This window comes from Zonotrichia leucophrys, chromosome 1A (genome assembly GCF_028769735.1).
Source record: "Zonotrichia leucophrys gambelii isolate GWCS_2022_RI chromosome 1A, RI_Zleu_2.0, whole genome shotgun sequence".
NCBI classification, from domain to species: domain Eukaryota; kingdom Metazoa; phylum Chordata; class Aves; order Passeriformes; family Passerellidae; genus Zonotrichia; species Zonotrichia leucophrys.
The window spans coordinates 52,573,380-52,598,988 of record NC_088170.1 but is presented as its reverse complement, the minus strand read 5'-3'; the positions used below and the strand labels follow the sequence as shown (position 1 = coordinate 52,598,988).

At 39.5% G+C, this 25,609-nt stretch overlaps 1 protein-coding gene across 1 annotated transcript; it reads right to left on the bottom strand.

Annotated features, from left to right (window-relative positions):
* Window positions 1-1,932: 1,932 nt before the first annotated feature.
* TUBGCP6 (tubulin gamma complex component 6) lies at window positions 1,933-25,439 on the bottom strand. The gene is made up of 26 exons (XM_064702764.1): window positions 25,357-25,439; window positions 24,005-24,816; window positions 22,366-22,529; window positions 20,759-20,969; window positions 20,061-20,234; window positions 18,906-19,027; window positions 18,518-18,593; window positions 17,956-18,065; window positions 16,079-16,170; window positions 15,845-15,984; window positions 14,946-15,095; window positions 14,187-14,268; window positions 14,021-14,109; window positions 13,731-13,846; window positions 12,988-13,126; window positions 12,783-12,899; window positions 11,230-12,541; window positions 10,748-10,803; window positions 10,301-10,493; window positions 9,872-10,040; window positions 8,438-8,579; window positions 7,274-7,468; window positions 6,881-7,013; window positions 6,425-6,638; window positions 5,159-5,358; window positions 1,933-3,372 (listed from the first exon to the last, which is right to left on the bottom strand). Exons 2-26 carry the CDS (start codon window positions 24,749-24,751, stop codon window positions 3,281-3,283), a joined length of 5,235 nt encoding a protein of 1,744 aa, XP_064558834.1. The 5' UTR covers window positions 24,752-24,816; window positions 25,357-25,439; the 3' UTR covers window positions 1,933-3,280.
* Window positions 25,440-25,609: the final 170 nt, after the last annotated feature.

Here is a 25,609-nt window from a genome sequence, read left to right as displayed (position 1 = left end):
ACTGATGGGAGCTCCAACCCTGTAGCTGTGCTGCTCATTTGCCATGCCAGAAGCACATGAAGGCATCCTTTTCCTCACTCCTTGCACCCAGTGATTGAAACCAGCACTCCCTGACATCAAGAATCTGCCCTAATTTCAGACATGCTCCAGGATGGCTTTCATTGCACATGTCCATGTTTGCATCTTAGCTTAGGACTGATATTCTGATGCCTCCTTTCCACCCCTGCCACCACTGGGGTTGGAGCACAGAGCTGTCCTGGGCCAAAGCAGCAGCATCAGCCCCTTGATGGAGCCAGAACAGGAGCTGTGCCCCAGCTCCACTGGGCAGCCAGACCTCACCCCCAGACCAGTCCTGGTCCCAGGAGCCACCCCTGGAGCAAGGACAGTGTGGACACAGGGCCCAGCAACTGTAAAATCACAGTGAGAATCCACAGTCTTCAGGTGAGCTTTTACAAACCAGAGGAGTCGGCTGCTGCCTGAGGATTCACGTGCCGCAGATACCTGCCCATACCCTCTGCCCAAAGAACTGAAATCACCTCAAGTACCTTCAGAGCTTTGCTTGTACTAGCAAAGGAGCACAAGCTGTGCTGCTTCCTACCTTCTACCAGCGGCCTCTCCCATCCCTCCACGGATTCCCTAGAGCAGGGTTCTAAGCACTGACACTGCTGGTCTGACCCTTCTGGTGACATAGGATGCTCTTTGTATTCACTCATGGCTCCCCGTGGAAACATGAATTAAAAAGTTCGTCTTTCTGAAGTGACTTCACAAGTCCCTCTCAAGGATCAGATTTAAAGTTATTTCTCTTTTAGAACTCTCAGGCCTCCATACCTCAGTTCTTGAAAAAACACTGTGAAATGCTGTCCCTGACTCAAAAAGTAGCTTACAATTCCCTTGCAGGAAAATCGTTTAAGGATGGCAAATTACAGCAGAACCAAACAAGGGAGGGAAATGCAGAATAACTTACAAAAGCGTTCAGACGGGCACGGCAGGGCACGGCTCAGCGGGGGGGGCGCGCAGCCGCACTTGTAGCTGTTCTTGGTGCTGAAGGAGGCGACGCTCCGCGGCAGGACAGAGCACGGCACGGCTCGGCTCGGCACGGCGCGGCACAGCGCGGCTCGGCACGGCACGGAGCGGCCCCACGTGAATCCCCAGCCGGTCGCGGCTGCGGCTCCGGGCCCCCCCGCCCGCGCTCGGCACCGCCCTCCCGGGCACAGCAGCTCCGCCCGGGGCGCGGTGCCGGCAGACGCGGCCGCGGGATCTCTGAGCAGGGGAAGCCGGTGAAGGCTGAGGCTGTGGCACCGGGGCAGCGGGAGCGAGGACAGGGACACAGAGGGATCACCGGCGCGGGCCGGGGCTGTTTAACGCGGTCTCCCCGCGGGAGCGGAGCCTCCATCCCCATCCCGCCTCCCGCCCGCCCGGGAGCCCCGCTCAGCCTCGGCCAGACGGCGCCACCTCCAGGGCGCTGCCCGCAACTGCACCCGCGGCGCGGCTCGGCTGCGGGACGGGGCTCGGGGCGGGGGCAGCGCGGCCGCGCGTCCGGCTCCGGACAGCGACCAGGCCTTCTCCATCCTCCCTTTCACGCCAGGCTGAACTGCTCTCCTTAAAAGAAACAACATCTTCCTTTGCTTTGCCCACGGCTGTCTCACTTAAAACATCATTGCAGGAAGGAGGAATTCCAAGAGCGCTTAAATATGTCCAACCAACGCTTCCATGATCATCTTTGTTGTGTGTTACTGCTTGTGTTTATGTTAAAGGTCTGCCCCAGGCAAACCACGGACTCAGACAGTGATCAATGGGTCTTTCTACAGTAACAGTGTAGGGCCAAGGAATAAGGTCCCAAACATCAGACACTGCTCCCAAAGATGCTGGGTGGGAACTCCAGTGGCTTCAGGACAAGACATCAGTCTGCACCAAAAGCCACGCCTGCACATACACACCCAGTCCTGTAAATTCCTGAAGAACAAGTCAGGTAAACAAACAGGTCTCTGCCTCCCTAGGCAACAAAACAGCTCAGTCTGCAAGACATTTGCTCTTGCAATCCCCTTTTCTGCAGAACAAAAGGCAGAGAGTTAATTAAATACAGCACAGATAAGGAAACAGCATAGAAGATGTATGTTGCAACTGTGCATTACCATGTTTTGACACTGACTTTGGAATCAGAGCACAAACATTCAGGTCAACTTCACAGCTGGTATATTCTGTCTCTAATACTTATTTCTCATTCAGAAAAAAATTATAAAACTATCTACACATCATAAAATAATCTTATTCAATAGTCCATAGTCCTGGCAGCATGCTAGTCAGGCCTGTAGCTTTAAATAACTGTCCCCTCATCAGACAATGAGCTCCTCCTGAATATATCAATCTTTCATGAACCATGACTTCAGGATCTCAAAACCAAAGTATTTTAGTGCTGACTGCCTCTCTATAGCATTCTCATATTATGACATTGAAAGTTCAATTGTCTCTTCTCACAATATAAGGGAAAAAACCAAAGTGAAAAAAGGAATATTATGCAAATATGGTCCTTTAGTTGAAAGCAGTAGTTGGAATATATTGGGAATTACAGCTTTATTTTGCCTCAGTGATGCTGAATTTCTGGTTTAGGTGTTTTAAATAATCACCACAAAATAAGATGCATAGTTTAAATTAAGGATAAAGAAACTAAGTTTGGCACAAGTGTTCCAACAATCACCAAGTGCTTGAATAGTCAAATATTCTATCTCCTAACAGACCACCTTGGCACATCATGTTCTCTTCCACTGTGACTACAAGTCTTAAAGAAATTAGTTATATTTAGATTAAGAATTAATATCAGTTTGAAAATAAACTACCTCAAATAACAGATACTAATACCTGTGAGAACATTTGTACCTCATACCCATCTCTCAACAGTTTTAGAAAGTATCTGTTAATTTATTTCACATACATGTATTTACATTGAGGGAAATTCACACCACTGAAAATACAACATTTACACATTCACAGATATACAGTTTTGCACTCTCTCCTGTGTTAAGACCAGGCACTCAGCTCTGCTATCTCTGCAATAATGACAATATCAATTCTTAGCAGATTAAACAACAGGCAGGTTTAGTGGATTTTAAGCATCATCATGCTCTGTGTATGGTGGTTATACTCTTCAGGCTTTTAGATAGCAGAATATTTCACTGAAGAAAAATGCCTCCTGCATGGCATTTGCATAAGCTTCTATAAATCATAAGCATATACACATAGTTTCTGTTTTACTGTGTTATCAGTGATCCTTACTCTACAGAGTTCAGTTATCCTTGTAATAGTTATTAAAGTTAATTCGCAGCAGAAAGTCCTCCAAATGTGGTTGGTATCCTCTATTTACAAGCTTTGTTACCACTGGAAAAAAATAAAAGAAATAAAGTAAGCTTCAACTAAGATTAATATTGTAAATTTATCCTTGGCAGCATCTGTGCCTTTTAATTAAAAAAAAAAAAATAAAAAAGAAAAGCATAATGCAGAAATCTGAGAACAAATGTATATTTTAACATGAGAAAAGTCCAGTATTTCTTTCTGGAATTATAAAATATTTTAAATAAATGCAAAAGAAGGACTATGTGTCAGTTCTAAGTGAAAGTGCATTATTCTAACAAAGCATTTCCTTCTTATGTTGCTTTCACAGAAACAAAGAAATCACAGAATCTTTCACAATAAAGATGGTGTGTTCCTATCACAATCACAACTGACCAGGAAGCACATTTAGGTCCTCAGGAGACCTCTGTGAAAGAAGCAGCTCTGCTGAAGTTTTCTGGGGTGAAGTCCATTGTGAGAGAGAAAAGCCAAGAGAAAGTCCTAGGAGAAAGCCCTCACGCTCTATGAACAAACACACCAACTGCTCTAAACATCCTCCAGTACAAAGGAAAAAAGCCAACAGAAGCTCCCTAAGCTCACAAACATCCCATGCACCAGTACCAAGGGAATCAGCAAGCAGCAGCAGCATGCAAGGAAGAAGGGGAGGTGTCTTTTTAGAAGTTAGGGCCCGAGCCAAAGCCATTGAAGTCCAGACAACTTTGTATTGGCTTTCAATGGATTCTGGATCAACCCCTTGTGGAGAGAGAGCATTTTACAATACATGGTGACTGAAGGTACAAGTGGAGATGAACAAGCACGTATTTGTTTTGTAGTGCTTAACAAAGAGGGTGTAAAAAACTGGGTCACTCATCAGATTTCCTTACAGAATGGTCTATTAATCTCTGTCCATGAAGCAACCATAGATCTCGTAGTATGGGCTTAGGTGGCTCCCACAGGTGTTCTGACTTCCTGTAGAATTTGGAAGCAGCCATTCTAACTCATCCTGAAATATCTGTTTTTGGTCCTTTGATACCATTTTTGGACACCCTTAAAGAATAAAAAGGGCAGCTCATTTCCTGAAGAATATAGTCTGAACTAGAAAATATTTTAGAAGAATAGATCTAAGAAAAGCAGATGCAGCTCCTTCAGGAATTCAAGATTTTCTAAAAAAAGGAACCCAGATCCCACAAACAACCTTTATAACAGATGAAGGATAAGTAATGTAATAAAACACAAGCAAGACCTAAAAGACAAATGGAAGGTAACCATTTCAGCACATTATGGCTTAAGCTGACAGAGAGATGAAATTTTATAATGGTAAAGGAAAGAACATTCGTCAATAGTTGAACATAGTTGAAAAACTTGCCTGGAGCACGCACTGGAAGGCTGTCTGAGCTTTAGTCCAACATGGGAATCACAACTTCCAAATCTCATACTAGTGGTAAAACTCAACTATTGCATATATATCTAAAATTACTTCTGAGTGGTATCTAACTATCTCTCACTGCTGGCAATAAAAAGTTTCAGAACTCACTTCCAGAGAAAAGAAAAAATGTAAGCACAAAAGTACAGTTAAATACCAAATACTTATTTTGTAAATCAGCAAAAACTTACAGTCAGTTTTGAAATATCTGGTAGATTTCATGTGTGTACATCTTAATTGATGTACATGGAGATCTGATCTGGCAAACCACAACAATGCAGTTTTCGTTTGGGAACTATATTTCCAACATTCCTTAAGCATACAAATCTTCCTACTTTTTCATTATATTGCTAAAATATTCCAGTAGCCAGTTCACCTTTTGTTCCATCCAGAATTTATGCAATTTCTTACCTTTGAATAAGAAATGGGAGTAATACTTGAAGGTGTTGTAGGACTGCTGCATCAGACCAAAGTTGGGATGGACAGCCATTTGCTTCCCGGCATCGAAGCTCCACGACTGCGAGATGAGCTGGCTGCGGAACTTCAGGATGAGGCTGAAGATGCTGTGGATGATGTTCATCACAGGGGCTGCCTTCTCTGTCAACAGACCCCTGACAGAACAAAAACAACTGCACAAATCAGTTGATGTAATTTACTGGTTGTAAGACTATAAATACAAAGGAATGACAACCCTTTAGGTTAAAGATAATGGCTTTAAAAAATCCCCAAGACTGCAGCCAACAAATTTTAAACAAGGTGCCTAAATCTAACACAGTTTACTTGCACTTCCAAGATACTTATATCTGCCCTAGAGAATCTGATTTCTAAAATGACATCTGCCTTTGCAAAAGAGATGACATTTAACAACAACATGCTCTGACTTTCCTTAAACTTCAATCTCCTCTCATCCTACCACCTGCTATCCAAAGAGCAGCTCTAGACAAGCTTTTTCTGATTAAAACTCGCAAAGAGAGACATGAAAGGAGAAATTTCTTTTCTTGCTTTTAATTTCTGTTCTGTATCATCTCCTTCCATCTCACCACTTCATCATTTCAGTGTACACTGTACAAGAAGAAACCAAATAAACTGTAGCTCCTTTCCTTTTAGTCACACCACACCACGCCTCACATACAGTAACTAAGGGGCTAAAAGCTTGTGATTCCTAAAAGATGGTTGTCTCTTGCACTGCTCATAAAGCTAGACAAATCTTTTTGTCCTTTCCAAGTCCAGCCCTGGCCACTGCACACATATTAAAAGCACGCACATTGTACAGAAAATGCATTTCATATCCTTCAGCAAGGCTTACGGTGCACACTAATCATGATGAATGAAACAGCTGTAATTTATAAAGGGTGAACTGAAAGAAAAAGATCTGTGGCATGTGTGCCCTTAGTTTACAGCTGTCCAGAGCAGCTGGAAGCTTGCAGAGGCATGGTAACCAGGAGCAGGAGGTAACTCAAGGAGTCCAGGGAAATGAAAAGGATGGATAGCTGAGAAAAATTATCAAAGCACAGACCTTGTGAGATGCCATGAAGTTCCTTTCTTACATAAGAACACTTCCACATGTAAAGACTAATTAATGTGTCAGGTAAAAGTCAGTTTTGCACAAATACATTAGGCTAGGACTGGCCACTCCCTTAACATGCATTTGAAGTAAAAGCAAGTATGGTAGCTTGCCTGAAGATTGCTTTGTTGAGGTATTCAGCATGTGTCCTGTGAATTTCTTCCAGGTTGCCCACAGAAGACAGTTTGTTTCCAAATTCACACCATGTAACATGAAGGATCTGATTAGCAATGTAACCTTGAATTACTTTCACAAAATGCTGCATCTCATGTTTATATAGCTGGAGCTGTCGAAACTGGACAGAATTTGATGCACGACTCACTAAAGCTGAAAATAAAAGCAGAAATATAATATCAGCCACAGAGACCATCTAAAATCAGAATTTTTAAAGGAATTTAGATTTTTATTAGTAGAGTCTAATCCTGTTTAAAATGCCTTCAGCACCCTCTGCTAGACAATTGCTTATATACAGCTTATATGCTCATCTCAAACTCCAAAAGTCACAATTTTCTCAAAACATCTTCCTTTGCATTTTGAACAGGATGCTCTCTTTCACTAGTCACACTCACCAGTGCGCTTCAAGTGAAACCAAACATCCTTGAGAGTCCACACCATGTGCTTCAGCTGAAGCAAAAAGGAGAAAATCTTGTTGTATTTATTCATGCAGCTCTCAGTAATGACAATGTTCAGAGGCCAGTCAACCTACAAGAAACAACAGTGCTGATCATACTACATTTTTTGTTAGAAATTATAACATTATTTAAAATACAAGTATTTCAACAATTATTGTGTATTTTAATAATGCAATGCAATGGGCAGGCTAAGTAAATCCTGTAGTTTCCATTACACATTATTTTACTCCATTCTTAGATACTCTATTCTTATTAACATATTCACTTTATCATTGTGCACAGGAACCATGGCATACCTGCAGTATTCTATCTTGCTCCATGACCTCTTACCTTGTACCTGAGCTCTAAGCAGCTCAGAGCATCCGGTGCGTTGGGCGTGAACATTTCTGGGAGATACTTGAGGGCAAAAGAAAGATTGGAAGCAAGCTGGGTGTCACCATGAAGACTGTACTGTAGTGCTTTATTTAGGATAGAATTAAGAACCAGTGGATTCAGCAATTCACCAGGTGTTTGTCCTGATCCAAGCTAGGGATAAAAAAACAAACCACTAATTACACCATATTAATAAAAAGTCTTGGCTCTTGAACACAGGTGAATTAAAGCACAATGATAAAGTGGTGACTGCCCTGCCTTGATTGGAAGTTTTTACTTCTGCCATTGGGATGCATGAACAGCATAAGAAGCAACTTCTGAACTATTTCTGTTCACAGCCTGAAGGGTAATCTCATACCTACACTGATTTATTTTCTTATGTCTGCTGTGGTTCAGTTCCTCCTGCAGGGAATAGAGTCTTTAGAAAGCCAGGGATCCAAGGAATTTATCTGACTTGAATCTGCCAGCCTCATCACCTCAGCACTCTCAGAGGTTTACAAATAAAGCTATTCATTAAGTCTAAATCCCCAAGTGCTCTCCCTACTTGGGTCTAAAGCATTTTCAGGACTCAGAGAAATGCATTAACTCTCCTACAGCTGCCTATGTCCATGGACAACAATCTGAACCAACCCAGGCTATCTGTCCTACCTTGCTGTCTTCCCCATGAACACAGCAGTAAGTCATGAAAACAGTGCCTCATTAGAGGCCCAGCACTCTCTTCACATGGCCTCCCCTCTGCTCTCTAGCTGAGGATATTTAAGGTAGGAGTAGGTAGTTTGCAACACAGTGGGCAGCTTTCCACTGGAGTTTAGCAAATGACAACAGGCTCTTCCAGCCTTGCTGCCAGCAGACAGGAGGGGACAGCAATAGTGCAGCAGTTTTCACTGGAAAGAGTGAAGTACCCTTCCAGGAGTGCTTATCTGTCCAAGACCTTTTTTCTCCATCCTTACAACATGCACAGAGTTCCTTGCTACAGACTTCTTGACACAGTACAACAGAGGAAAACTCCACAAGCCAGGATTCCAATTCACACCATTCTCTCATTCCCATCCAAATCAATTCAGAGGCATGAAGGCAAAGCAGACAACCCAAACACTGGGGTAAAGACAAAAAAGCAAATACCTTCTCAAACAACAGGTCACTGAGTGACTGAGCAAACTCCCCATCTTCCATTAACAAAAAGTGTCTCAATGCTTCAAAATGCTTCTCTACATTCAGCTCCACAAAATAGTAATCAACTATTGCTTTGTTCACAAGAGAAACGCTAAGAATAAAAACACAGAAAAGGTATTACACTTATATGCAACTCCTTCCTTACTGTTAACATTCAGCTGTGGCTACATCAGATTAATGCTCCAGTACTCAACTCTGCTATCTAAGATGTTATTCATATAGGCAAAAAACATGAGACAAAAATCCTCATCCATTATATACCAGAATTAAAACCTACCATTTTAAGTAACTGGGTTCTGAAAAATACTGGGGAAGTATTTAAGACTGGCTAAATAGAGTGATCTTTAGAAGATGCTGCCGGACCTGGATAACATTTTATCAATAGCATTCTGATCTCTGTCACCTACACAAATTAAAAGACTATTAAATCCCCAGTAAGAATATACTAATTGAAAAAAACTCTGACACCAGATATTAAGATCTATACTACAGTTTAGTATCTAGATCTATACACAGCCTACAGTACCGTGAAGGTATTCAACTTAGTTTTAAATAATTTAACTTGCCTAGCAGGGATAGGGTAATTCTGGCAGCACAAAAACTCAGGCTCAGTTTGCTGAATGTGTGAGTCTGTACACAGATCATTCTGGTAGCCAACCAGGTGTTTAAAATAAGGTTAGACAATAACACCTTTCTACATTGCACCAAACTTTGAGTATAGCACACTGATGATGTGTGCTAGCAGATGAAAACTTAAAGGAAAGCAGATTCTACAAAAAGTGTCTGTGAGTAATTGTTTTCATGACAAAAGCTAATCTTGTACAAAGTAACAAAAACTTTTATTTAAAATATTATTAGATATACTAATCAAACCATCCAACATGTATGTGGTTTCCTTGTATATTCCAATGGTAACAAGAACTGCTTCCATTATACCTCAAAACAGCCTTGAAGCTGGAGTTCCCACTGAAGCATGAAATATACCCTGATCAATATGAGATTTCAAGAATTTAAAGATTTTTTTCACTCCCTTGGCTTTCATCTTTCAAATATAAACTAGCACACATATTATAAAGAAAGCACCTTTATTTTAAAAGAACAATGAAACTAATGGTGTCAAAATCACTGCTGCAAAATCTACAAGACTTCCCTCTGAGCACTTATATTCCAAACAGACATCACATTTTTAATTTGCACATAAACATCTAAGTTTATGTTATTATTTATCATGCAGATCTGAACTTTTTAATTACTAATGGATCAGTTACTGAATTACTTCTATGACCTAAGAGCAAATTTAAGACATCTATGTGCAACTCCTGTCTCAAAATAGAATTCAACATTAATTGCAAAATTAATTGCAAAATCCTAACAAATACTCACTGAGATACAAGTGGAGCAGTAATAGAACGTTTCATCAGCACTGGCAGAGACAAGAGCTCACTCAGCTGTACAGCAGTTTCATCTGTTGCAGACTGCACTGTAGGGTCCACAGGAAACGTGTATGATCTTGGTATCACGTGATGCAAGAGATGAGAAACTGGTGGCTCTGCTACATTTAAAAATACACAAATAATGTAAGTTAAGAAGCTTAATAATATGTTCCTATTAACCTCTGTATACAAACACCTCTAGGTTAGAAAATCACCTACACAAGTCAAAATGTATTTCTCATCTTTGTGCCTTGGAGCAAATTGTTTGGCTACTGCAGTTCCTAACATTGGTAATTCACTGGTAAATCATAGCATTCAGCTTTCTAGCTCAAATTCACCACATCTTCTATTGATCTACCATTCCAGCAGTTCTACTCACACATCAAATCATAACTATCTTGATACTTTTCAATACAATACTGATCAGATAAGGCTTTCAAATAAGCTTGCTCTTTCTTCCATGCATCTTCCTCTTCCCCTTCTCTCTCCTTAGTTGTGGCAGCATGAGCTTCAGAAGATAAAGTTTCTTGAGGCACGGTATCTTGAGAAATGGCCTTTTCAGGTTCTTCTTTCTAAAATTCATGAATGGACAAATTTTATGAGAGATGTTGGCTTTGTCTGTTCAGGCTTAATGTGTTCCTACAGGTAACTGCCTAGCTGTTCAAATGAAAAGAGAAGAGCCTACTCACCTGTGTGTTTCAGACATGTAAAAACAATATGATTTTACAGTGACTATTAGATTAGGAGAGAAATTTACTACCTTAACTATCAGTTCAATTTTTCAAAAGAAAAATAAGTCCTCTCAACAACCACTTTTGTTTCTTACCTGTAAGCTCTGTGTGGAATCTGGAGAAGGGTCCTTGTTGACAACATCTGCAATTACTGTAAATACAATTAAAGTCAGCATTTACTTAGACCTGCTTATAATACTTGGTTCATACCTCAGATCTGCTCCTAAAGCAGTTCAAGATTCCTGTATAAACTATCACAGAACAACGACACCAATAACAGTACCTCCCCATAGCCCCACCCAGGTAGTTTTATGCATGTTCTCTACTTAAGGACCCTAAAGGTCCTGTTTCACAAAATTTCAGGCTAAAAGTTTCATTTTTTAATGCTCTGCTTCTTGCATATAGGAGACAAGTCTAAGCTCAAATTCTTTCCTCTGAATTCTAGCACTATATGAAAAATAATGCAAGGAATTAAGTGGAATAAGGAAGAAAGGACCCGTTTAGAAAATAAACATTTGGAGTTACTTTCACAAGCCCTTAAACAAATGCTGACTGAATAAACCTAATTTTATTTTACCTTCTTCTTTCTTTTCTATTGTATTTTCCTTTTTATCATCTTTAATATTAGCGTCAGGAGAGTCTGTAACACTGTCAGATATCTGTGACTGAGGCAAAGTCTCTTCCTTAACTTGTGATGGTTTTGCATCCTTCCTGCCCCCTTCAGCAGGAGAGAACTCCTCACTGTACAGAAGTGTCTGAACTGTGGAGTCGGACGAAGAACCAGAAATGGCTTTACGATGAGGTATGGGATCACTTTCTGTAGATGGGGCCCACTTCCCTATTTGGATGCTAGACTGGGATGCGTGTCCAAAGGGGCTCCAACGGGATTTCAAAGGCTCTGTATCCGACACCAGCTCTCCAATTTTGATGTGAGACTGCGAGGCGTGCCCGTGGATGTTCCAACGAGGCCTGGCTGAGGCCACCTCTGACACGTTTTCACCAATCTTGATATTGGCATCAGATGCGTGACCATGGCTGCTCCATCGAGGCCTTGAAGGAGCTACATTTGACACATACTCTCCAATCTTAATATTGGCTTCTGAAGCATGACCATGGATGTTCCACCTGGGCCTTGAGGTCTCTATCTCTGAAGCATATTCCCCAATTTTAATATGAGCTTCAGAAACATGCCCATGAATATTCCATCGAGGTCGCCTAGACTCAATTTCAGAAGTACAGCTGCTGCTTTTTATATGGGAATCTGAAGAATGCCCATAAGGACTTGAATGTGGCTGGTAAGTGTCCACTTGAGGTACATATTCTCCCACTCTAATGTTGGCATCAGATGCATGTCCATGAATATTCCAGCGAGGCCTTCTGTTGTCCACATCAAATACGTGTTCCCCAACTCTGACATGTCCCTGCCAAGCTGCAGATGGTCTGAGAACTGTACTGAAATCATACTCGCTCTGCTGATGCAATGGTGCACTGTCTTCTTCTGCTGCTCCTCTCATGACAGGCTGACTTTCTCTCACTTGCAAAGTCTCAGAAAGATCTGAGTTAATATTTTGGAAGGCTTCATCTAGCAAAGATCCTTGCATCCTGACAGCATCAGACTGTTCATCTTGTGACTTTGATAAGAAATCCTCTATATTCACACTGGATTCAGGCAAGGACTCAGCACTGTACAGAGAATTGCATGCTTTCTCTGAATTTTGGAGATTGCTTTCAGATCCTGTTGCTTTAGGCTGAAAATGCTCATCAGCATCATTATTCGCTGCCTCTGGCACAGGCAGTGCTTTGTCAGCAGAAGCAGCATATCCCTGTTCAGTCTCAGATTCTTCTCTGCCAACTGTCTCATTAGAAGGCAGAGGTTTCAGAAAAGACTCCTAAAAAAGAAATAATTATTACACTGTATGGTTGGTCACATATCAACCTACTAATTAAGGTATTACTTTATTACAGGATTAAAAATTTCCCAATTTTTCTGATGAGTACATAAATGATAACTACTTACCTTGCTGTTGCAGTGAACCTTGTATTTACTGAACTGAAATGAACCATGAAATTAAGTCCCTTTAGGGAAACCTGGAAAAGCAATTTGAAGTTTATGTAAGAAAATAAACTCACTTGTGAAGGTGGCTCTTTCTCAACAGGAGTTTTATCCAAAGCCAACTGGCACTGTTTATAAGGAATAATATCTAATTTTCTCCTGTAGCTTCCCTCTGGAAGTTTTTCAAGCATTTCCTACAAATTAAAAAAAAAAGAAAAAAGTCTTTAGGTACCAAGTATCAAATTTTCTAAATTACACTTCTTAAATCTTTTTAGGAGGTACCTCAATGCGTTTTTGATCTTCTAACAGAAACTTAAGACGGGCTGTTTCCAACTTGTGGCGCTGGATTTTCCATAATTTTCTTTGTTCCTTACGGGCTGCATCATCAGAAAGTTTGCTATAATGGTCAATTAATTCCTGTCTAAATGAAGGTAAAAAGAAAGTTACAGATTTTTGCACACTGATTTCCATCTTCCCATCTAAAGAATAAAACTTTTTTTAGCACTTCAGAACTGAGAATTGGTTCTTAAAATGTAGAAGCCAGAGGCTTCAGTCACAGAATAAACAGGTGGAAAACACAGGACTACATTTTTAGTCAACATGTATTTCTGTAACTATTTTTAGTAGGTAATTCATTTGGTTTAAGTAATTTTAGATGAAACAGAAGTGAAATATCAATCTAACTCCAACTGCTTTTTACTTCTGCTTTGACATACATGTGACCATTTTTGCTGTGGGCTCCGCTTTTAAATTTTAAGATGCAGTCAATTTTTTTCTTGAAATTTTTATTATAGCAAAACCCAGACTGCATAGGGTTGGCACAAATCAGTGGGTCTCAGATTTTATGGCCACTAACCATTTGTAACAAAATTGCTCATAGATTGCCAAAAATTCTTACATCCATCTTCTAACTGCAAATATTATCCTTGTAGAACAAAGTCTGCAAACTACTGTAAATTTTAACATACCATTATTTTTTCCTGAGATCTTTATGATAACTTTGAAGATAACTCAGATATATTTACCTTGCCTTTTTTTCCAGTTCTTCTTCTAAAGCTTTCAGTCTTTTTTCTCTCTCTCTGAGCTCTCGGGCATAGCTGAAATCATCATCAATCTCCTCCTGCTTTATCGCAAGACGACGCTGCATAAATATTTAACACTTTTAAAAGCTGTTCCCAACACCAGGTGTAACACACACATCTACAAGAAGTTCTTATTTGTACACCATGAGCTACTAATTCAATTTCAGTACAACATATCCATTCCTTTATCTGCCTAAGAAATACAGTGTGCCTCTAGAATGGCAGAGAGATACCTCCTGGTCCTTTGCAAACTGTTCTTTCAGCTTCTGAAACTGTTCCCGTTTCTTTGCATCCAAAGCCATTCGTTCTGATATTTGCTTGTCTGTATTAAAAGGAAGATACTGTTAGTTTGCATTAACAAACTCACTAGAGAGCACATAAAATGCCACTATAACTTACCACTAATGGCTTTCAGTACTTTGCTAGCAGTTTCCCGAGCATGAACAATTAATTCTTGTTTGGCTATTTCCATGCGCAGGTCCTAAAAATAAAATAAAAGAAAAGAAAATTAAATTAAATTAAAAAAAAAAAGTCAGGGTGGAATTTTTTCTATTATTTTAGACTTGAAATACACTGATACACAGTTGCAAAGACAGATGCCCATTTTATAACGGTTATTAATAAATTAATACAACAAAAATATGAATAAAACAAGTAAATGCAAAATCTACAAACTAGTCTTGAAAGTTAATACTTCAGACTTTAAAACAAACTAATTCCATCTTATATATAAACTAAATTGATGGAATGTGAAGGCCAGAATTGTCTTTGTAGTTAAAATGTTCTGAAAAAACAATTAGCCATGGAAATCACAAACAGTCTTATCTGGTTACTAATTAGCTTATCTCATTTGCTAAATCAGAATCTAACAGTCTTTTCAGTAAGAGGACAAATCTCCTAATGTAAAGAACTAAGATCAAAGTCTAACACTCATTTAATATATGAAAAGGCTAAAAAATGTCAACACACCACCTATACTTTTAAAAGCTACATTACATAATTTCAATATTTAATAATTTTGATTTGCTGCAATTAAAACTGTAATTTACCCATTAAAAATCTGACTGTAAATACAAATTCTTTAGAGGCTATAACAAAAATGAAAATTGAGTATTTTTAAAAAATCATAATGAGGTATTTGTTCCTTTATTCATTTACCTTTTCCTCCTTGCTTATGGAACTGTATCGAGCAATTCTTTCCATTCGACCCACGTACACTGCACAATCTCTCTCTATTTCTTTCAGTTCTTCAAGGGAAAAAATAACTGAAATCCGGGGAACAGGTATATCTGACCAACATATATAATGCTGAAAAATGAGAGATCTTCTTTTACATACATTTTAAATATTATGAATTCACATTATACATTTTTTTAACTTAGACCTGCTTCACAAAACCTCCATACAGGATCTATTTCACTTGAGGTATTAGGCTTACATGTGACACCACATAGCTGATAATGAGCTGCTCTGCTCTGCTGAGACTGAGCAGCTCTGATGTTAAGGAGAACACTTGCTCCCTGGGAATGTTTACAGACTTTACAGACTTTAGACACCTCTCTGGTTATTTTATTTTTGGGCATATAGAGAGAAGACACAAAGTAGTTGAACATGTTTTTCTTATCAAGGACAAGAATCGTTCTGCAAAATACCAATAAACAGAACTTTTTGAAAATGCAGTGATACAGCTGAAAGAGCTGTGCAGAACTGACCCATGACCTGGTAACAGTGAGGCAGCTTTAAACCAAAAAGGAGTAGTGCAAGAAGTGGAAGGCACTTGTTTGAATGCCGCAAACATTTCTGCTTTCAATACAAAGAAAAAAATACATAATGTACATTGTATACAATAAATCTGATGATGTTAAAATGTAGATTTCTGCAGTGAGGTGGTAGCAAGTAGAGTGGATAATCAGCTCACAAGTATCTGAGAGCAAGTAACTGCCCTTCATCATCCTACTTACATAATACCAAGTTTTGTTAAAGGAGTGAACTTGATAAAAACCTACACTCTTGCTCTAGAGAGTAATGTAATAGGAAGGAAGCAACCCAAAACTTACCCTAGGACAGCACAATTTCAGCAAGTTTATGGTTTTCCCACATATGTATACATCATTAGCAATATGCTTAAGAAATACAGGGACACAGTCTTCGACTTCTTTTGAAATCAAAACATAACCATGAGTCCAGTAATGTTTATCTGTGTAACAGAAAGATGGAAATACATATTTTAGTTATTTAATTACCAGCACAAATTATACTAATTAGAAATGCTCCATATATATATACTGTACCTCTGAAACAAAGATAATCCTCATTCACCTGAATCATAAATTCTCCATAAACATCTCTGAACACACCACTATATACCCAATCATAGATAAATCTGAAAAAAAAAAAATTGTAGTGTTGAAAATAAATTCTCTTGCATTCTTTTCTTTATTATAACCAAGGAGTTAGTATGCTCTTTAAAATCCCAAAAGACACAAGATATAGGCAGGTTAAAAGCCATCAATTAAGTACTGTCACACTGACATTTAAATATACAGGAAATTGTGGCTCTACACTTTTCTTAAACTATTTTTAATAGACTATTTTAGTGATAATTAGTTTAGATAAGAGAACAGGGCCTCAATTAAAACAATTATTTTATTCCTGCACATCAATTTACTAAATATATATAAAAATATACAGAAAACTTTGCAGCACATCAAGGGCACAGCAAGAGAAAAGCAGAAAGGATTTGTTTTAAACAGTGGTAATTTCAGCAAAGAGAAACTAAAAGGATATAAAATAAAGATGCAGCACCAAGTACTTTTTCCCCAGACCCAGAGACATTTTTAATATATATGTAATGATGAGAACTACTATTTTGGCATATTTATTCATGCTTTCTCATATTTTTTCTGTGTGAGTCAAACTTTTGAAGAAATAAAAAACCCACTACTTTTATACAATCTGAGGCTATAGATAAAAAGGCTCAGAGGTCCTGAGAGATTTTTTTTTTTTTTAATTAACACTGTGCAAACAAAGAGGAAGCATTTAACACAGCAACCTCTGCTCAACTTCAAGGTTGCAAGTAAAAAGTTAAGCACTTTTAAATTGTTAAATCTGATGCTTTTGTGGTTTATTTGAGCAACAACTTGTATTATTTAATTTCCTTCAGGTTAATAAATGAGTGGGTAACACTTTATGCAGATAATAGAGGCTTCCTTCCAGGGTAGTCCTGATCATGTATAATTGATGCTTCAATAGAAATCTGCAGCAAATTTAGGAATCAATGCAGCAATCCAGATTTTTTTAGGTTCCATGTGATGCTCTTGGTATTTCAGAAATCTGACTTCCTTCTATAAATAGCAGGGTAAGAGCTGTGAAGACATTTCAGTGAGTCTTCTGGTAAATCTGAAATTAAATTTCTCCGAAGATAATTTCATGTAGAAGGAAGAAAACACAAGAAGGGTGGCCATGGGCGGAATCTTAAATTTAGAGCATTTTGGCAGATTTTTGTTTTCTCTTGTATTTTTACTTCTATTATGTAACATTGCAAACTGATGATGGACTACAGCTATAATTCCTGTAAATAGCTATTAAAAAATTTACCATCTCTTCAGATGTCTGTAAACTAATAATTTTTTTAATTGATGAGCACTGCTTAACAAAACTCTTGCAATCCAAGGAACTCTACTTTTAGTTACTCCCATTATCAGTTAGTTATATGCACTTAATGAACAACAGATATTTTATTCATTTTTGCTTACTAAAAAGCCCACAACAAAAAGACAGTGGAAAAAAGCATGAACTTCTCCAGTTTGTACAATTAAAGACACTTGTCAGTTTCCAGTTTTGGGATTTTAACTGAGGTATGAGGGAAAAAAAAAGTTTATCCAAATCTTGTATTTCAATATGAACTTCCATGACCAGCAGCAAGAATTAAGTCTTATTTACACATATCTATTTACTAATCTAGCCACACATAACTCCTTACATTGTTACTTAGCTAAGAGGGTCAGAACAGCAAAATTAACTAATTTTAATATATACTGCATATACAGACATGTATTTTTACTGAAATTATTAAAAGCCACCGTTAAAACACACACAGTCACTCACCACATTACCAATTCATAATTCTTAAACTCAGTTATGCAGAGAACAAACAGTATGGACACACCTTGTGTATGGCTCACAGCTTGTCTTCAATAAAGAGAGAAGAACTGGATAATGTTCATTGCTACAATTGTTGAGAGCCTCTTTGTACAGATATGAAAGCAATTTAACACCCTAAAAATGAAAAATATTTTAACATTAGGCAACACACTTCACAACATCCTTAATACCAAAAATACATGGCTTGACATATTTCACTAGACTCAGAAGGCAGTTTCATCTCATGTCCTCCATCTATTTGCAGTTAAGATCACTTTACCTGAGCAAGTTACCCCAAGCTCACTTTATCATCTCTAGAGTGAGACAGGTATGTCTAGAGTTGGATTCACATGACTAGAAGGCTTATTTTGAGCCCTTTGTTTATTACAGGAATTGAAAACCCTGGACAAATTTCCATATGTTTAAGTATCTGGAGAAAGGACTATAGTGCTTTAACTGGAGGTCCAAGATCATAGCTTTGCTAGTAGAGAGACCAGCACTAAGTATTTGATATAAAATCCAACATATTTGAAGAATATTAACATTGAAACCCAAAACAAACATAAAAATATCACACAAAAAATCACCGTAGGAAATGAAGCACCAGCTCCACCACTGATCCCCAGTGCTGTCGTTCCTATGCCACACAGTTCAGCTAAATACCTAAAAAACAGTATTAAAACATATATAAAAACTTCAACCAGGAGTCTCCAAGATCAGTTATGAACTTTGCTGAATTTCAATATTGTACAACAATCACACTCAATCTGCTGAATGATAACAGGCATAACAAAGAAACTGAGTATAAAGACCTTGTATGTTTTCCCTCCAATAGTCTGGATATAAAAAAAAATCTGTAAAACAAAGGAAAAATACTGACAGACTAAATAAGAATGCCCATGTAATACAGCCTTCTCAGTGTATATGCACTTTTTCTGTAAGGAAAAGCTTAAACATTTAATACCATTCTCTTACCTCAGCTGACGACCTAATTTCCTGAATAGAAAGCTGATTGTTAGAAGACTCAAAGTAGGAGGTGTTGACAAAACACAGGCTCGGTAATATTGAAGATACTTCCTCAGTCCACTCGTGAATGCCTGGCATGAACAGAAAATACTTAAAGTCCTACTGTGAAAGTTGTTAACAGTCTATCAATGTCTCTCATCAATTGCATCAGCATGAAAAACAAACCTTTTAGTAAAATAAATGGCATATGCACGTAAGGGAGACTTGAACACTAAAGTAAGGGGCGACTGAGGACCCATGCAACTTCAGACATTGCAATGAGCCAGATGGCTCCTCTGTACTCCTCACACATGCAGTGCATAGAGCCTGGAGCCATGCACAGTGAAATAAAGCATCTTGGCTCAGATTCTTTGACCTGTCCTTTGAGGAGCTCCTCATTCTCTATAAAACCAACCCAGGGAAACCTGCTTCCCTACTTTCGTGCCTAAACTGGATACTGCAAAACACTTATCTAGGACTTCATCTAACAGAGAGACCTTCTTAACAGAAATTGAATAACATTGCTGTAAATCAAATATTCAGCATGAACAGGTTTTCATAACTAACCCTAACTTAATTCTATACATTAGGAAGAGATTAAATCACCAGATATTACAGACCGTACATACAGCTCAAGATAATATACAGAGGACTGACATGGAAAATTTGCATGCATAATTTTGAACCAAGGAAAAGTAATAAAAGCTATTCAATACCATCTTTTTCTACCTCAGTTTTTATTTTTGAAAAATATATTTTATATATATACAGTGTACTAAGAAAGTTCTTGTATTTTAATTTTATACATCTTTCTGTATAAATAAGTAGTGTTTTTAAAGCATTTAAAAATTTTAATTCTTTAGTCCACAACAGAACAATATCACTAAACAAAGGGTAACAAAGACATTTTACTGCATGTTTCAGTGGAAGCAAGCCCTCAGCACAGAGAGCTGCGATTTAAATACATCAGCACTGTTCCTTGCTGACCTGGGATGGAGCACTACACTAAAAATACTCTGCAGTTTTGCAGAGTGCAGAAATTCCAGCTTTACATTAAATCAGTGACCTTCTCTACCTCAGATAATTGGCCCATTAAATCCAGTTGATTTAATGCAATTGTTTTACCTGAAACACAAGTCCTTTGCTGTATGAGGAATCCAAAACTGGCTGAAGAGAAAAGCGACTGAGCCTTGTGTAATAGGTTCCATACTCTGCAACTTCCGAGAGCAGGTTATGCATTGTCTCTGGTGATGTGCCAGACACATACACCCCCTCCTTTATCACAAAGGACTGAGCAGCCTAAGAGGATATAGGGAGGAAAAAAAAGAAAAGGCAGGCAGATTCAATGATTTCTAGAGCTGTATTCTGATTTAAAATAGCAAATACTTACACACAAAAAATAATAGCAGATGAATTCTCAGTTTAGATACTCAGGTGACTGAGACTATATAGCTAGGACAGTGAGACAAACATGGAATTGTAGCAAAATTGGAGGAGTAAGAATGATGCCTTAAAATATACAGAATAAGACTATTTACTTAATTCCATAAAGAAAATCCAATTCTACAAAATTATTTACAAAACTATTTTCAAGTACTCATAAAACTATTTTGCCTTTAGAGAACCATAAATAATCTTAGCCTATTACAGTAACATAATTACTGCATTACATAAATACTGCCCTGTTGACATTAGGCAACATTCAACTTCTTAACTCTAGTCACAACTGCAAGATCTCAGCAGAAATAAATGTATTGAAGATTCCCCTATGAAGGAAACAAAAAATATTTGACTAGGAAAGGCAGATAAAAAATCTTCCCTACCTGATTGAGTGAAAATGTGGTGGATACCACACCAATGAGGACATTCAAGACATCCTTAACCAGTTCAGGTTCTTTCACCAGCACAAGCTGGGGAAGCTGAAGCACAGTATTAGTAAACAGCTGCAATTCCCCTTCTCGAAGTTTGTAAAATTTGTCAAAAGCTTCTCTCCCAGCTTCAGTAAGATATGGTTCCTCTTTTTTACCAGGTGGGCTGTGTCAGAGTAAACACAACATGACAAGGTAATTGTGTGAAAAGAAGGAAATACATCTCATACAGGAAGAAAAAAGCATTTCAGAGTTTTGCACAGACAGAATTCCTCACAGAATAGTTACTTGTAATATACATTTGTAAGGGAATGTGCAGTCAATGAAACCAGAGCTCAAACTCAGTGCAGAGAACAAATACATAAATATATAGATAATCTGAACATCAGTTCAAAGAGACAGAATCCTTGGCACAGAACTACCAGCTGCTTTTATGGCCCTCCTTGATGCAGTTTTCACACCAGGAAAACGAGGAAAATATATGCCATATTTCCATGGTTCATTTAATGCTAATATTCAAGTAAGTTGAAGAGAAATACACTCCAACTGCTAGAATCAACTTCTATTAACACATTTTGCCTGTTTGCAGTGAAGATTACTATCCCTGCCAAAACAATTTCTATTTCCAATTCTTCCAAAAACTCTGAATTCTAGTAGCAGGTACTACACAAAATCAGTCAGGCATATGGTCTATATATGACTCTTAGACCCCTACAGTCTAAATAGTAGCAAGAAAAACTGTGTTGTTCTAGGAAAAAGCTCAAGTGGGCTACAGTGGCTTTGAAAAGTCACAACAGTGAATTTCTGAGTTTCTGAGCTTCTAAGTCTCAGAGATAAAAAAACACTGTTCAACAATGCAACAGCACACCACTAGATTATTATTTAAAATTAAAGAAAACATACAGAGCAAAGCTTTTCCAAGAATCAGGCTCACCGCTGTCCATCTGAAATCTCAGAATACCTGCCATACCTGCTTTTCCTTTTACCTTCCATTTTAGGGGAGCCAGGAACCCTTAACAGGACTGCAGAGAGCTTTCTCTCAGGAGATGCATCTTCTACTCAAAAGCCAAAAGAACTACAAGCCTAACTAGACCACCAAGAAATCTGTTATCATTTTCTCATTTGTCTACAGGATGGGGAAAGGAATACAATACTCTACAATACAGGGAGATATTTGTTTACATCTTCTACTGCTCTACAATTACCCCTTTCTCTTTTGAAACTGAAAATATGGAATAATTTTATACTGAGACAAATTGCATAGCATGTCAGAAGTCAAAATAGTTAGAAAAATGCTGCATTTCACACAAACAGTGTTTTCCTAATCCCTTCGTTTTTTGACAAAGTTGATTTTATCTCTTCCTGTGAAACTGCTGCACTCTAAGAACCAGTCTATTGAAATCACACACCTTTTATTCCTTTATCCCTATTAATGGAGTGTATTGAAATCTGTGAATGAGACATGCTAATTTCACTGAGGTCATGTGGAATTAAGATGCAATGCACCTTCACACATTTGCCCATGGTGCACAGTAAATTTACCAGTAAGATGAGACACATACTAGCCAATTCTTTCCCAACATCTTCGTTTGCTGGGTCCATATGTAAGCACTGCATCCCACAAGTCTATGTCTGGAGTCATGCTTGGCTCTGACTGAGAATCAGGAGTCAGATTGGATGCTGACTGGAATCCCTCATCTTCTGACTGGTCTATACTTTGGGGAACCTGTCAGAAAAAGTTCAAAGGTCAGACATGGAAACATTTTACTGGAGACACATTTGTTAATGAAAAAGATGTTTTGCAATCATTCATGACCAAATGACTCAACGTGACCCAACCTCTCTCACCTATCCTCCCATTATATCAAGCTTAAATTTTTATTGTAGGCACTCTTTTAATCTTATGAGTCTCTATAAGTATTAATGCCCATACACAAATCACCTTCAAAATAATACACTACACTTGTTGGGGTTAAATTTTAAACTTTCTTGTTTGGCAAGCATACAGTGCTACAAATGGAGAATCTCTGGTATGGACATTCAACAATGTGTAGCATTAATACTGCTTTACCATTTATTCCAGACAAAGGACCAGGCCACAAATCTTCAAATTTGTAAGCATTTTGTTAACTATGACTAACACAGTTTGTTCCCTAATTCATATGCAGAAAATCTGTAAGTGTCCAAACACTGTATATGCCACATCCTCAACTCCCACTCAACAGGACCCATATGTGCAGAATTATCCTCAATTTTAGTAAAAGACAATCACATAGATGTAAAAAGCAGCTTATTCCTCAAGAAATTGCAAATTTTCCAGTGTGATAGAAAGAGGTCAGCACTAACTCAAAAAGCTTCTGCCTCCTCTAGGTTACAATTTACATCCACATGTGAGCACTGAATGGCAGAGGGTTTTTCTATTTAATGTGTTTGCCTTCAAGTTTCAATTCAGACCCTGAATTAAAGGAGTTGCAAGATCTATCCATATGTTAAGTAAAGGGAACAAGATGAGGATCTAAGGGTAGGCTATAAATAAGCCTACCTACACACAGTAAAAATGGAAAGAAAGAAGAAAAACTCTGAAAGTGTACCTAGTACTTCTACAAGAATAAGCCAGCAAAAATAAACAGAACGGACAGCAAAAGGGGAAAAAAGACACAGTAGAAACGGTACACACTGAAAAGGTAATAGGACAATAGGAACTAGGCCATTAAATGGAAAAAAAAACCAGAAAAAATGCTTTAAGATATAACAAGCCAAGACAACAATACAGCAAGTTAGGCAATGCAATCTGAACAGCAAATCAGTACATTCAGGCAGGGATGCTTAGGCAGTCAGTCTGAGCACTGACAAGCAAGCAGCAATGCAGAGGAGCTCATCAGACGAAGCAGGCAAAAATGCAAGTGAAAGGTTGCTAGGGTGGGGAAGGTATGGATACAGCTGATGGCTCAATTCATAAAGGCTATGGCCACATGATGGGTTTTGACACACCTACAGGGCAAGACCAAGGTTTTTGGTATCATACATCTCCAAAAAGAATATCTGGTTCTCTGCAAAGGAAAGGATCCCTGTTCCATCTTAAATTCCAGTGCTGTAGGCTTCTATCACCAATTAAACTACTATCTACATTTTTAACTATAGTTTAAAGTGACAGATGAAAGCATGCATGCACTCCTTAGTCCAAACCAAATGATACCATACTTTAATTGCAAGTCCAGACAAATCTGCATTGTCAGGCACTGGTGGTAAATCCAGCTTGATGTCCATATCATAGGTGCGGCTGTGGACGAGAGCACCGAAGAGCGAGACGCGCGTTTCCTTCTCAAACTTGTCCCCAGCAGGGCAGCCCTGGGAGAACAGCCCCATGGCAGGGAGCCCAGTGCCAGGGGCAGCCTCCATGATCTGCAGGGTCTGCTGAATCGTGTCGTTGAACTGACATTCTTCGTTTGTTATCAGAGACTGTATGTCAGCTTCAAACACACTCACATCATAATAATCATAACCCTGGTATTTGACATTCCTCCCAACATATTTGTTGTTCAGAAAATAGTCCTTTTTTTGTGGTACCAGCTGAGGGGGACCTGTTCCAGCGAGCTGTACTAAGAGATCTAAGACAGAATTAACTTCAGTAAATGGTAAACATTCAGCTGTTTCCAGTTCCTCCACAAGATTCTCCAGTCTATCTGCTTGAGCACCTAGGCCAGCAACTCTCAAGTTGAAAGACAGCATCAAAATTTTGTTCTTCACTGGGAGTCTGGAAATGTTTGATTGCAGCTTACGAGCCTCATCTTGAAAAAGGTTCATGAACAGGGCATTATAAGCAACCCTTTTCAAATTTTGCTTAGCCCTTCTCTTGCTGATCTTCTGCCTGCCTAAGTGAACCTTCCATGGCAAAGCTGTCAGGTGTGCTTCACACAAGTCATTGAACAGCTGTGTAATGCTCTCCATTGCAAATGGAACTGTCAGGTTATGGCAGGTACAGTCTGGGTCTCTGATCCCATGGGAAGGAAGACCTGAAAAATATCAGGAGAAAGAAGACACTGATAAGGTGCATAACAAATTAGTGAGTATGCTTTAACTTGAACTGAGCCCAAAAGAAAAGAGAACTGACCTCCCACACATTTAGGACATAAGCTATAAAAAACCCACTTTAACTTTTATGATCAGTGAAGTGATGGTGCAGGAAGCTTAATTCCAGACGCCAAATTTTTCTCGGCAGACTGAAATAAAAGAGGGAAGATTGTCCAGATCTAACCCCGGATTCCTGCGAGAACACCTCCCTCTCCTCACGGTGCCTGCAGCCACGGCCGCGCGGGGAGAGGACGCGGGCAAGACGGGGGGGGCGATGGTGACCGGGGGCGGCCGCACGGCTGGGCCGGAGGGTTCCCGCCATCCCCGGGGCACGCCGGAGCACCCACCCAGGACTGGAAGGGTGTCGGCACCCCCGGAGGTGCTGCCGGCGGCGGGGCTCACCCCGAGCATCCAGCCGGGCCCCCCCCCACCCCGAGCCCCCCGTGGGGCTGCCCGCGCCCTTCCCGCCCCTCGGGCCGTACCTGCGGCGCTGCCTGGGCAGCGGGAGCGGGACTGAGCCGCCGCCGCCTCCTCCCGCCGCCGCCGCCGACGTCACCCGAGCGCGACCGGGCCCGCCCCGCTGCCCGCCCGCCCCGCCCCGGCGGGGGCCGAGGGAGCCCGTGGAGCCGCCCCTCAGGCTCGGCCCTGCTGCAGCGGGCCTCGGCTCCGGCACCTCAGGCCGCGATAGGGAAACGCCGGTTGGAGCGTTCGTGAATTTAAACCATTCCTGCAATT